Source organism: Panthera pardus, unplaced genomic scaffold (genome assembly GCF_024362965.1).
Source record: "Panthera pardus isolate Hobbes unplaced genomic scaffold, ASM2436296v1 HiC_scaffold_10, whole genome shotgun sequence".
Classification (NCBI taxonomy): Eukaryota; Metazoa; Chordata; class Mammalia; order Carnivora; family Felidae; genus Panthera; species Panthera pardus.
Window position 1 is genome coordinate 15,431,297 of NW_026526655.1, and position 14,598 is coordinate 15,445,894.

The 14,598-nt window shown below is 44.8% G+C and overlaps 1 protein-coding gene and 1 long non-coding RNA gene across 4 annotated transcripts in view; one reads left to right on the forward strand and one right to left on the reverse strand.

Moving 5' to 3' along the window:
• The window catches only part of MOGAT1 (monoacylglycerol O-acyltransferase 1), a 34,565-nt gene extending 27,450 nt beyond the window's left edge, over window positions 1-7,115 (reverse strand). For all 3 annotated transcript variants that reach the window (XM_019445800.2, XM_019445798.2, XM_053904414.1), the window contains exon 1: window positions 6,792-7,115. Coding sequence is in view for 2 of the 3 variants with exons in the window: in XM_019445798.2 (XP_019301343.1) it covers window positions 6,792-6,885 (94 nt within the window). In the remaining variant the exon portion in view is untranslated. The remainder of the gene's footprint in view (window positions 1-6,791) is intronic.
• On the forward strand, window positions 7,115-8,854 carry LOC109264994 (uncharacterized). Its single transcript, XR_002078977.2, has 2 exons — window positions 7,115-7,402; window positions 8,252-8,854. It is a non-coding gene; the product is annotated as an uncharacterized LOC109264994 (long non-coding RNA).
• Window positions 8,855-14,598: the final 5,744 nt, after the last annotated feature.

Genomic DNA, 14,598 nt, shown 5'->3' on the forward strand with positions numbered 1-14,598 from the left:
TAAGAAATAATTGAAAATACGTAATTTGTATATGTAGCCTTCCTATTTGTATCCAAGAAGTTTTCATTTTTCCCCTATGGAAATTGTTTCTATACTTATTTTAACCACGTAACCGAGGATGGGGAACGAAAATGGAATTCAGAGTCCAGCGGGCACATTCTTTTCTTTTCCTGCTCCCGAGGCATTGTATTTCAAAACACAATCAGAGCCATCTGTTGATTATAAGAATGGAAGCATAACATTCTTCTGATTTTTAAAATTCCTATTTTAAGAGCACTTACCCCCCAGAGTTTCTTAGGGTGATACTGAAAGACAAATCTCAGACCCCTCTCCAGAATTTTGCAGCTCAGGATTCCTCGAATGTAGGTCTGCTCCCCAATGCTTTTAAAAAGTTTTCTGGAGAGGAAACTGCATTTTTCTTATTTAAAAGCAAATTCAGGGGCGCCTGGGTGGCTCAGTCGGTTAAGCGGCCGACTTTGGCTCAGGTCACCATCTCGCAGTCCGTGAGTTCGAGCCCCGCGTTGGGCCCCGTGCTGACAGCTCGGAGCCTGGAACCTGCTTCGGATTCTGTGTCTCCCTCTCTCTCTGCCCCTCCCCAGCTCACACTATGTTTCTGCCTCTCAAAACTGAATAAACGTTAAAAAAAAATTTTAAGTAAATTCATTATTGGACCTACTTCTTCATTGAATAAAGGCAAATAAATTACAAGGATCCAGGTACAATTAGTCCCATGTTATTAATATTTCTGAAATGTGTACAAGCTAAAGGACAAAATAAACAGAACTACTTTGTATAGCCACAAACTGAAAACTGTAAGAAAAGAGAGACATAACTAAATACAACATGTGGGTTCCTTTGCTATAAAGGACATTTGTGGGGCAGCTACTGGAATGTGAATAGGGTCTATGTATGGATTAGATCATTGAACTGCATCACTGTTAATTCTTCTCATTTGGATAACTGTACTGCGGTTATGTAAGAGAATGTCTTTGGTGTTAGAAAATGTACACTCGGGGCGCCTGGGTGGCTCAGTCGGTTAAGCGGCCGACTTCGGCTCAGGTCATGATCTCGCGGTCCGTGAGTTCGAGCCCCACATCGGGCTCTGTGCTGACTGCTCAGAGCCTGGAGCCTGTTTCGGATTCTGTGTCTCCCTCTCTCTCTGACCCTCCCCTGTTCATGCTCGCTCTCTCTCTGTCTCAAAAATAAATAAACGTTAAAAAAAAAAAATTTAAAAAAATAAAAATTAAAAAAAAAAAAGAAAATGTACACTCAAGGACTCAAGGATAAAGAGAAAGCATATCTGTAGCTTACCCTTAAATAGTTAAAAAAAATAATAACTGTGTGTGTGTGTGTGTGTGTGTGTGTGGAGAAAGAGAGATAGGGACAGAGAAAGAAAAAAAACATGGTAAAATGTTACATTGGGGAATGGGATAAAGGAATATTGGAATTTTTGTAACTTTCTAGAATTTTTATTTTCTAGAATTATTATTTCTGGAATTACCTCAAAATACAAAGTTTTAAAAAGTTAATGGCCCTTCCTGAGACCTACAGAATCAAAGTCTCTGAGTAATCTGCATTTTAACAAAAATGCCCAAGGGAATCTTAAATATGCTCTAAAGTTTAGGGGCACCTGGGTGGCTCAGTTGGCTGAGTGTCTGACTCTTGATTTCTGCTCAGGTCAGGATCTTGCAGTTTGTGGGATTGAGCCCCACGTCAGGCTTCATGCTGACAGCAAGGAGCCTGCCTGGGATTCCCTCTCTCTCTCTCTGTCCCTCTTCCACTCATGCTCTCTCACTCTCTCTCTCTCTTCCTTTCAAAATAAATAAATATTCAAAAAATACGCCCTAAAGTTTAAAAACTTCTGATATAAATAATATCACACAGTAGAGGACTCAATACTTTTGAGATATCAATTCTCTCCAAATTAACCTATAGACTAATCTCAATCAAAAATCAATCCCAATGAAAATCCCAGAAGGTGTGTGTGTGTGTGTGTGTGTGTGTGTGTGTGTGTGTGGAAACTGACAAGCTGATTCTCAGGTGCATATGGAAACACAAAGAATCTATGATAATCAAAACAACTCTTTAAAAAAAGGACCAAGGTTTCAGGGCTAACGAGATCAGACTCCACAAAGTATTATAAAGCCACAGTAATCACAACAGCATTGTACTGGCATGAAGATAGACAAAGGAGGGGCGCCTAGGTAGCTCAGTCAGTTAAGTGTCCGACTTCGGCTCAGGTCATGATCTCACAGTTCATGAGTTCAAGCCCCACATCAGGTTCTCTCTGCTGTTGTCATGGAGCCCACTTCAGATCCGCTGTCCCCCTCGGTCCCTCCTCTGCCCCTCCTCTGCTCACTCTCTCCCTCTCTCTCTTAAAATAAATAAGTAAACTTTAAAAATTAAAAAAAGAAGAAGGAAATACTGCCATTGTGATGGACCTTGAGGGTATTATGCTATGTGGACTAAATGACAGAGAGAAAGATCAATACTATATGATCTCACTTGTGTGTGTATCCTAAAAAGAAAACAAACCAAAAGCACCTAATTCATAGGTACAGAGAACAGATTGGCGGTTGCCAGAGGCAGGAGGGTGGAGGGGTGGGCAAAATGAGCGAAAGGGGTCAAAAGATACAAACTTCCAGTTAGAAGATAAATAAATCCGGGGGATGTAATGCACAGCCTGGTGACTAGAATCAACAATATTGTATTGTATTTGAAAGCTGCTAACAGGGTAAGTCTTAAAGGTTCTCATCACAAGGAAAATTATTTGTAACTATGGGTGGTGATAGATGTTAACTAAACTTATTACGGTAATCATTTTGCAATGTATACATGTATCAAATAATTATGTCATACACCAAAACCTAATACAATGTTGTAAGATTGGATGACAGGTGTTTAACATTTATCTCAAGGAAAGATGTTTGATTTCATGATTTCATATTTCAAGGGCTAATAGCTTAAACTCATTTCCTGGAAAGAAAAATGCCTTCCAAGACTTTGATTTAGAGATCTTAAAAGATATACCTAATAAAAACCCTCTTGTTGAGGTGCCTGGGTGATTCAGTCGATTAAGCATCCATCTTCGGCTCAGGTCATGATCTGGTCCATAGGTTCAAGCCCCGCGTCGGGCTTTGTGCTAACAGCTCAGAGCCTGGAGTCTGCTTCAGATTCTGTGTCTCCCTCTCTCTCTGTTCCTCCCCCACTCACGCTCTGTCTCTGTCTCTCAAAACGAAATAAAACGTTAAAAAAAAAAAAAAAACTCTTGCCAACACTGAAAGTAGCTACAACATCAACTCCTTACTTCAAAATTGACAATTAAATGGAAGGAAATAAGTAAGCTCTTATCCTACCTTTTCCAGTAAGAATTGAATTGTAGGGTAGTCAAACAGCCCTAGCTGATGGGGGGAAATTATTCGTTGCATAAATTCTAGCTATGATGAATAAATGACAGAATAAAAACACCGCCATTTTGCAGTCCCCCATAGAACAATTCATTCAAGCGAGCATCATTAATGGAGACTTATGTCACTAGGTGGCAGGGCAATGATCAACAGAGAACTTTCATTTGCACATGTCAATGACCAGCCAGCCCTCAGATGACTTCCTATTTGGACCCACTGACCACTCTTAGGCACAACTAATGGGACAACCAGACATTCTGTGCATCCTGACGGAATGTGAAGCACAGAGCAGTACCTGGGAAGAGGCCTTGACACAAAGGTTTCATCTACATCTAATCAAGCTTTAGCTCTAACTCCCACTGTCGAAGAAATATAGGAGACTGAGGAACAAGTTAACACCACAAAGAAGCAGTCAGGGCTACATCTTGCAGGACAGATAACCTGGTTTCCTTAGTGCTTCACGACAAGAAAACAAATAGGGAACACTGTTCTAAATTAAAAGATACGTAAAAACTAAATGCAGGAGCATCTGGGTGGCTCAGTCAGTTAAGCGTCCAACTTCGGCTCAGGTCACGGTCTTGCAGTTCGTGGGTTCAGGCCCCGCATCAGGCTCTGTGCTGACAGATCGGAGCCTGGAGCCCTCTTTGCGGTCTGTGTCTCCCTCTGTCTGACCCTCCCCTGCTCACACTCTCTCTCAAAAGTAAATAAACATTAAAGAAAAAAAACATAAACAAAAAACCAAAAAACAAAACCAAATGCAATACAAAGGTCTTGTTGAGAACCTTGTTCAGATATATCACCAAAGTGTATTTTTGACACGGTTCAGAAAATATGAACTTAGTTTAAGTGATTTTAAGCAGGATTGCCTGGGTGACTCAGTCGGTTAAGCGTCTCTCAGTTTCGCCTCAGGTCATGATCTCACGGTTCATGAGTTCAAGCCCCTCATCGGGCTCTGCACTGGCAGTGTGGAGCCTGCTCAGGGTTCTCTCTCTCTCCCTCTCTCTCTGCCCCTCCCCTACTCATCCTGTTTCTGTCACTCTCAAAATAAATAAATAAACTGAAAAATTTTTTAAATGATTTTAAACAATTATTATGCCACATATGTACTCTGATTATGTAAAAAAGATACTTAATTCTATATCTCCGTACTAAAATATTTAGGATTAAAATATAACAACGTGCTTTGTCTTAAAACATTTTTGCAAAACAACTGATGAAACGAATACGGCAAATTGTCAAAATAATTATAAATCCAGGTAATGGGTAAATGAGAGTTCACACACTTCTATTTTTTGTATGTCTGAAATTTTTCCAAATAAAATTATCAAAATACATAACACAAAGTCATATGCTCCTAGTAACACAAAAGTCAAATGCACGCAATGACTTTTTATGGTCTGTCTATGCAGACATTTAAATGGTCTGCAAGTCAGTCTAGTCCGACTCAAATTAGGAATCATTGGTCACGCCTGAGTCACTAGTCCACGCACAATTAACACCCGTGGCTCCGCCCGCTATGTAGAGCCATGTGACCTTGAGCAACTTCACCTCTGAGCTCCCTCCTCTGTAAGATGAGTGCAGGGGTAGCTCCTACCTTGCAGGGCTGCTGTGAGGATGACATGGGTTAATACAACTAGCGACCCATGGGGCGGATAGCTTCCCCTCTGGGTGACAGAGTGAGACAGTCATTCAACAAGTATTTGTTTCATACCTTCCGTGGGCTCGGCACGTGCTGAGTGCTCCCGCACTGAGCCGGTGGACAAGGATGGTAATGCGGACCTTTCTCGAGTAACCGCAGACATACACAGACACGAGCAATGACAAACACGAGAAAAGGACGACAGGCTACCAGAGAGGAGCTGATTGACCAGCAGGGAAGATCGTCTCCAAGTTCAAGCCATACATGTGGGCAGCAGAGTGGTTAAGGCAGGGACTCTGGGTAGAATACTTAGGTTTCCATCCAGCTTCTCCACCTCCCCCTGTGCGTGACCTTGAACAATTTACTTCACCTCTTCGTTTCCTCATCTGTCCAACGAGGGCAGAAATGAACAGTCCTTTACCTCACAGGGTCGTGGTGAAGGCCGAACGGTTAATAGTGTAGGGTGCTTAGAATGGGATCTGGAACGTACTGTGCCCTAATGTGTTTGTTGTTACCTCGATGGTTCAGCGCAAAATGGAGTATCATGCTACCACCCCTGTCTCCGTTTGGCCTGCGAGGACTTCATGAGCTAACGTTTTGAAGTTCCTTTTTCAGGAAACCCTAGCTGTACAGCAGAGTGCGTATATGCGCACACACAGTTACATATTTACAGAGACACGCACATACTGACGCGTGGGCTCCGTTCTGTAACAAATGAATTAAGACGTTCTGGGGAGAGAGCCTGGGCGTCTGCGGTTTTTTTACAAGCTCTTCCAGTGTTTCCCATGTGCAACCAGGGTCGAGAACCACTGATCTAGGCATTCAAAACTGTGAAACCATTTCAAAAGTGTAGATGTCTACAGTGCAGTGGGCTTATTATTACTGATCGTACTGCGGCCTCAACGTACAACCTGTCAGCTCCTTACAGCACACAAGTGACCTTAGCCTTCAGAAGAGTGCACGTTCTCCATAATTCCTCCCTCCTCTCATACCATCCCCCATCTACTCCAATCGCTGGACAAACATCCAGGGGAGAAAAAGGGGCTCAGGTAAGCCACCCTGCTCTATCTAGCGACTGACTCACGTGCCCTTTCCAGATGGGATCAACTTGGGAACCCACTAGAACCCCTTGGGTCGAGTTATTTACATACAGAAGCCACCCAACCCAACTCAACCCAGTCTATCTAGTACAAAGGTGCCTTTCTGCACCCGGATGACCTTAAACACAGCAAAGTCAACAAGGCAGTTGGTCACGAGGGTGGCAAGAGGACAGAATCAGGCTGTAAATAATCGGGTGCTGGTTTTCCTTTTACGAATCCACAGTTCAAGAAAAAGAGTTTAGCAACTTCTGAGGGGCTACAGTGCAATGTTCCATGGCTGGATTGGGTCCTGGTTATATTTGGGTATGTCCATTTGCCAAAATTCATCTGTATGCCTATCATCTTTGCCTTTTATGGTAGGTAAGCTACGCCTCAATCAAAAAGACAAAAAAAGCACAGGTTAAAACAGTTGGCAAACAGTCGTTCGTTCGCTACGAGGTTCACACGGGGAGAGAAACCAAAAAGGAGAGTCCCAAGTTAGCTCGAACTCCCTCCTTGACCTGTTTGCTCTGGCTTAGGCGGAAGAAGGGCTGGTATCTCAGTTCGTCCTTGGCCAAGGACTGACCGCGAGGGAGGAAACGGAGCCCCCCGCACTGCGGCGTCTGGCCTGGGTCTCGCGCGGCCGGGAGCGCGCGGGGTCCTTACCGAGCAGGAGGAAGGACAGGACCCACTGCAGCACCGCGGCCGTCTGCAGCCGCCGCGCCAGCGGGATGTTCAGCGGCGCAAACTCGACCTTCATGGTCCCGCGCGGGAGGGGACTGCGCCGACCGCGGGCGCTTCGAACCTGGTGGCTCCGCGGCGCGTGGGAGGAGCGTGCGGCCGGATCCGGGCCCCGCGCCGGACACCCCCGGGGGCGGAAAGAGGGGGACGGGCGGCGGCCGCGGAGCAGGCGGGGGCAGAACTTCGTCCGGGGGTGGGGCGCGAGGGCTGAGGCTGGGGGCTGCCAATCGCGCGCGCCCGGGCCCCAGTGCAGCTGGCGCGCCCGGGGCGCATTGGCTGGCGCGCCGCGGCGCTGGGGAGAGCGCGCCGCTTTGGGCACTAGGGGTCACTTAGGGCCAGAGGGGTCAGCTGGCCGCCCGTCGGAGCTCGGCAGCGTGGGCTCTGGCAGCCTTGCGGAGGACCTGGGATCTCCACCGGGATCTATTGTTCGGCTGATCGATCACCTTCAGCATCCGCCCTTAAACCCACCCCTTCCTCCGAACTCTCTGAGGCTGGGGAAGTGTTGGTTCAAAGGATCGCCCACCAGGTGGAAGGAGGTGCGGGACGTAGCTTCTCTGGTCGCAGGGTACTCTTGTGTTTACTGGTCTGTATCCCCTCCACCACCCCCATAAACCCCGAGGAAAGGGGGGGGGGCGGGGAGAAGGGAACAGGGGTTTGGTCTCCTCACTTGGGTACTCAGATCTCTACACTAGTCCTGGAAACCTTTCGCTTAATCATTTATTCAACAGATATTGACTGAATACCTACCACATGCCAGGAACCATTGTGTCCCTGCGTATACACCTGGTAACCCAGTCGCGCGTTCATTCTGCTCTCAGAGAGCATGGATTATGGGCAGAGACAAATATTAAGCAAAATAACCACACAATTGAGTGTACAACTGCAAAGTGAAACCCTACTGTGAATGACTGAAGGAAGGTTCTTAGGACTTAGACTGGAGGTCAGGGAAGTCACTGAACAAGTGACCTTGACTGGAGCTATAAAGGTGGATCTAGTTAACTGAGGGAGTCGTCCAGGCAAAGAAGCACATGTGCAAAGGTCCTGGAGCTGAAACTCAAAACTAATATAGTGGGAGCTCAGGTAACAGGGAGATTAGGGTGGAATGAGGCAAAAATGGCAGCCAAAGGCCAGATCCTTGCAAGGCTGTGTTTAGGGTTCAGTCTTGACGCTAAAACTTGCCGCTGAAGGGTTTCAGTTTGATGCATTAAATGGATAGATTCTCAATAATTGCCTAATCCTTGTGAGGACCTGCTACCTTTTTTTATATGAAATTTATTGCCAAATTGGTTTCCATACAACACCCAGTGCTCATCTCAACGGGTGCCCTCCTCAATGCCCATCACCCACCCCCCTCTCCCTCCCTCCCTTTTCTTTATAAATATTAGTTAATGTGTACTGGGACAACTCCAATTGGCAAGTGGCTGTCCAGTCATTGCTAGAACAGATCTGCAACAGGACAAATCAACAAAGTTGACTCGCCATCACCACCATGCGCCTTTCTCCATCAACATTTTACTGGAAAGTTGGATAAGAAACAAATACTACAAAGTAGTGCAGAGTTGTTTGTGACTTTATGTATACAAAACTTGCTGGTTTGGGTTTTTTGTTTTTGTTTTTTTCCTAGTTGAGGAATCACTTTCTTCTCATTTAGACTTCTTCCCTGAACCTTCCCCCGGTGCTAATGGGGATACTATGAGAACACTCTCCGACATTGTGGGGAGCCCTTCGCGCATCCTAGAGCAATCCTGTGAAAGAAGCATTGGCTTTTCAAGGGAAGCATTTTCAAGAATTTCAAGGACATCCAGGCCCAATGTCACTCAGCTGGCAGAGTGGAGCAGCTTCAAATACAGTTTTGTCTCAAACCTAGAGAGAAGAGCCATCCCTTCAGTAAATGAATGTCACATAGAACAAAGGATTGCTGAGTGCTTGCTTTGCCCTGGTGTTGATGACCAAAGTAAATGAAGACATGGTCTCTGAGCATTAGAGCATTCTGTCATTGGTTATTTATGAAAAAGGCTTCTGCCAGGCACAAGGTTGAAAATAAGTACGGGCTAGATCTCGCGGTCTGTGGGTTCGAGTCCCACGTTGGGCTCTGTGCTCACAGCGCGGAGCCTGGAGCCTGCTTCAGATTCTGTTGACTCCCTGTCTCTCTGCCCCTCCCCCGCTTGTGCGAGCGAGCACGCTCTCTCTCTCTCTCAAAAATAAGTAAACATTAAAAATTTAAATAAAATAAATGTTAGGATTGGTTGATTAGTTGAATTCACAGTTTCCTTGTAAATGAGAAGCGCAAGGCCTCCAGACTCCTACTAATCAAGTAGTAGGACTACTGAGTCGAGTTTTTGTCACCTTCCCAGGCCCTCAGCTAGTAGAAAACAGCCGTCATAGCCTAGCATGACACACTGCAGCAAAGCATGGCCCCACCAGGGCTCAGTTGGTGTAACAGCCTCTCACCATTTTAGAAGCAACTATTAGATCACTCATTCAGTATTCAGCACATTCCTTTGTGTATATATTATGTCCCAGGTTATTGTAGCCAAATGATTACTGGAATTAAATGTTGAGAAAGTTTTCATTTATCGAGCTATTCAAAACAATGCTTCTCTATGAGTTTTGTTGATTTCTGGAACTGAAGTTGACATGAAAACACCAACCGTAAACATTATCTTTCTTAACCCCATGTTTCATGGAATGGGGAGCTGAGAGCAGAGAAATTAAGGGATTTGCCCAGGATAACCCAGCCAGTTACTGACAAGGAATAGACCCAGCTCTCTTCATAGCCATACTAAAACAGAGGAGGAGAAGCAAGGTGGTATGAGATAATGTTTTCAAACTTGTATTTTAGCAGGGGAGTTTTTTTCAACCTTCAAAGAACTCTGACTTCTAGAAGAGATCCAAGTGAATCTGCTCTAAGTGGAAAAGAAGTGACCTTCTCAGCATCTCCCTCCTTCCCAAAGTGGCTGTATTTTTAGCAAAATGAAATTGACATTAAACAGTTACAGAAGCTCTGAGGGTTTGCAAAACCCAGGTTGGAAACTACTGTTTGTTTGGCTATTTGTGTGTGTGTTGGGGGGGGGGGCATCCTAATATCTGGAAAAATACAGAGTTTGAATGGGGTTGCAGTTAAAAAAACCATATAATGTCAACATTACTGAGTGGTTAGCACCTAGCAACTACTGTGTCCATACTTTTTGGTGTTGTGTGATTTAAACCTCATAATAATAGCACTCCGGTTTAGGTACGATTATCTTTTACCACTGTGCCAACTGAGACTACAGGTGAAACTAATTGGTCATCTAGTAAGTAGTAGAACCAAGTTGCTGTGTTTTGAAAATAGGTTTGGGGGCGCCTGGGTGGCTCAGTCCGTTGAGCGTCCAACTTCGGTTCAGGTCATGATCTCACGGTTCGTGAGTTCGAGCCCGTCGTCGAGCTCTGTGCTGACAGCTCAGAGCCCGGACTCTGCTTTGGATTCCGTGTCTCCCTCCCTCTGTCTCTCTCTCAAGAATAAATAAAACACTGAAAAAAAAGAAAATAGGTTTGTCTGATTCCAGAGCCTGAGCACATAACTGCCATACTGAGCTTTTCCTTTTCTAATTTTATTCATTTTAGAGAGAGAGAGAGAGAGCGTGCATGGGAAAGGGATAGAGAGAGAGAAAATCCCAAGCAGGCTCCACATTCAGCATGGAGCCCGAAGTAGGGCTCAGTCCCCTGACCCTGGGATCATGATCTGAGCCTACATCAAGAGTCTGACGCTAACCAACTGAGCCACCCAGGCTCCCCTGAGCTGTTCCTTAAATGATATCGCAAGGAAGGAAGGGAATGTCATTGAAATAGAGAAGTCATGGAACAATGAGCAGAAGAATCAGAGGACAAAGTGTGTCATAGTTTAGGTTGGGATTAGTTATTCGATCAACAAATATTTACCAACCACATTCTGTATGCCTGGCATTGGGTATATGCGAGTGAATAAAACATACATAAAATTTTTAAAATTCAACAAAAATATATCAGACACCTCTGCTGTGGCAAGTCTTGATGAGATCATGTGGATAGAAATCAACACTGTCCTGCTTGGAGATCTGATTCCACCAACCAAGGATGGTTCCCCTTTCTAGTCCTCAACTCTAGTTAAGAAGAAGATGACAGTTCCGATTGCCTCATAGGTTACAAAAGCCTACTCGTGGAAATGAATAACTTAAACATCACTTCCTTGTTCTATTATTTTTTTTCTGTGCATTTCATGACAGCTAATTTCTACTAACTGGAAGAGAATGATGTTTTTCCATAACACGACATTCTACCGTAACCTAAGTCAATATGTTCCTGTTTTTAAGTTTGAAAAGGAAATAGTATTCTTCCTGGATTGACAGTTCTCAGAGGGGATAGTTTAGGAGAAAGGTCACTTTTCCAGTTTTCATAAGGTGCATTCATCATAAAGGTAAATATTCTCTCTGTCACTCTCTCGCTCTCTCTCTCTACATACATACACACCCATGAAACTCAAACATCCTGGTTACCATAATTCATTGGGAGTGACCAGATCTGGTTAAAGTTGATAGAAGGCCATCATTATGGTAGTTTCAGTCGAATGTTCTTCAGGAAGTTCTGTTTTTTAACACTCTTTTGAACTAAGTTAAAGACATTTGTTATGGACCCTCTGTATTCTTATGGTCCTCTCAACTGATGTGAGCAATCTGCCCAGTGCTCTGGGCAGAGATGCAGGAGTCTTGCCCGAGATAGTGAGGCTCTATAGCCATCGTGATTTCTCTTCTCATGACCCTCACCCACACCTTCTGTTTGCACTTGGCCTGGAAACCTATGAGGTTCCAGCAACCCAAGTGAGGGAGGAATGAGGAGAAAGAGACTGGAATGATCTGCTACCCACCTGGGGCCAGGGTCAGGTCCTGAAAGAGGCAGTCGGCAGGGTCCAAAAGCAGTGTATTTGGAGTTGTGGCACAGCACAGCCCACGACTTCCAGTTCCAAGAAGGGCCAATCCAATGGATGGTCTTGCACTCACGTTTGTATCTTTCTAGTTGTTTATGGCTACTCGTATATGACCTGTTGATTAGGCTGGCCTATTGTTATTACTGTTTTTCTTCAAACACATGCAATTGGCCCAGTCTTAGCTGCTATCGTTGGTCCCCTAGATTATTGCAGCCTCTTACCTGACCTCCCCACCTTGAGTTTGGCCCTCTGATCTAACACTCCTAATTCCGTGTACACAATGTACTCAAAGTGGTCTTTCCAGAAGACTTCATTGATCGTGTTATTTCTCTGCTTAAAATCTTGGAGTTTCCCCTCATTGTTCTGAAGATAAAGTCCAAACTCTTTGATGTAGTTTTGGGCCCTGCATTATAGGGCATCTACCGACCTCTTGAGTCTCAGGTGTAACCCTCTACCGTTCATGCTTTAAGCCATCTGAACTTCATGCAGTTAAACAACCAAATTTCAGGAAGAGGAGGGAGACACCTGGGGCTTGAGAACAACCATTTAAATGCTTCTAGGTTTCTCTCCACTCTCTGTTCTCTTGGTGTCAGTATCATTTTATCTCATCGCAGGTTATTTTCTCTGAGTGGTGGGAAACATGGCCACCAGTGGCTCCAGACTCGTACCTTAGCTGCTTCCACCATTAAATAAAATGGACCTCCTCAGGTTCCCTGTGGTCCCAAGTCCAAGATCCAGGTTGGATCAGGTGCTTATCCCTGGTAGACTGGCATGAGATACAGGGTTCCATTGCTTTAACATGGTGACACAAAGGTTTAACCTTGTGCTGTGAGAAATAAGGCATCCTAGGCAGATTCACCCAAGTTTCCTCAATCATAATGAGTTAGAAGAGAGAAATGAAGGAGTTTAGGTCAATTTAAGTATTTTGGGCCTGGGTAACTTGGTGGATGGTGGTGACTTTGAAAAGGATAGGAAACACACGAAGGAAGAGTTTAGGGGTAAGGAGAAAGTTCCGTTTTTGAGTATGACATGCCAGCCTGTTGGCCACCCAGGTGCAGATGTTCAGAAGTTGGTAAGAAACGTGCACAGAAGAGAGAGATGGGCTGGAGGTTAGAATGGGGGCCATCTGTGTTTAGATAGTAGTGGAAATGAGACTGTTTGGGGAGAAGATCACCAGACATAACTCTGGAGGGAATCCTATACTGAAGAAAGGGAAAGGGGAGTGTGCGAGGTACAGGAGGCCATGAGAGTTAATATTTTTTTTTTAATTTTTTTATTTATTTTTGGGACAGAGAGAGACAGAGCATGAACGGGGGAGGGACAGAGAAAGAGGGAGACACAGAATCGGAAACAGGCTCCAGGCTCTGAGCCATCAGCCCAGAGCCCGACGCGGGGCTCGAACTCACGGACCGTGAGATCGTGACCTGGCTGAAGTCGGACGCTCAACCGACTGCGCCACCCAGGCGCCCCGGGAGTTAATATTTATCACATGCTAAACCCTACCATGAACTACTGCTCTTAAAATTTGCATAACCGGGGCGCCTGGGTGGCTCAGTCGGTTAAGCGTCTGACTTCAGCTCAGGTCACGATCTCGCGGTCAGTGAGTTCGAGCCCCGCGTCGGGCTCTGGGCTGATGGCTCAGAGCCTGGAGCCTGCTTCCGATTCTGTGTCTCCCTCTCTCTCTGCCCCTCCCCCGTTCATGCTCTGTCTCTCTCTGTCTCAAAAATAAATAAACGTTAAAAAAAAAAAGTTTAAAAAAAATTTGCATAACCATCCTATGGTATGCCAATGATGGACATATTATTGTCACCTTCATTTTATAAGGAACTGAGGCTCATCAATAATCAGTACTTGGTTCAAGGTCTCAGTGAGCAGTAAATGCAACGTTTGCATCTGTTATTATAGAACTGTCACCACTACAGTGTATTGTCTCTCACAGAGAGCTAGTAGAAAAATCCAGGGAGCTAAACAGAGGCATCTGGAGTCAGGAAAACTAAGAAAGGAGAATTTCTAGAATGAGGGGATGGTCAATAATATAAAGTGTCTATCAAGTTTATTTCTAAAATACAATTTAAGATGACCACTGGTTTGACAACTGGGAAGTCAGTGCCAATCAACCTGACTGGGCAGGTCTAGCAGGCCTTCTTGGTTCTAGATAGATCCGTCGGTAGAAACCCAAGAAGAAAGATGGGCTTTGATCTTGTCCTAAAAGTTTCAGGGTAACCTACAAAGGGATTAGTGTCCTGGAAATTTACAGGAAAGACATACAAGGTTTTAGCCAGAATAGAACCAGTTTGGGATGCACCACAATTAAAACAAGGTCCCTTATGGTAAATTGTATCATCTACAACCTGAGCTTACAGCGCTGTCTCATCCTACTGGAGGCATCAACTTGAGTTTTACTAAGCTTAATTCCAGGGCAAATTTATAGTCTCAGATCACTGGGCTGTTACCTTGAGTATAAACATCTAATATTCACAGGGTGCTTGGCAGGTTTCAAATTGTTTCCAAATGCGTTGTCCTCACAGCCATCCGCTGAGGTTCTGTCTCCAATTTATGGATGAGGAAACTGAGGCTGGGATTGGACAAATGTTTGTTTTGGGCATACCCCTTGAAACTATCTGCTGTTGTAGTGTGAAATGTCATAGGCATAATACTGCATTTTTAAGTGCGGGAAGGATTGCAGACCTCATAGCTTCTCTTTCTCAGTTGCTGCTCAACCCATAAGCCTAACAGGAAAGTGGCACAATCATTTCAGAAACTTTCACTGTGTGTTACACATTTTACAGG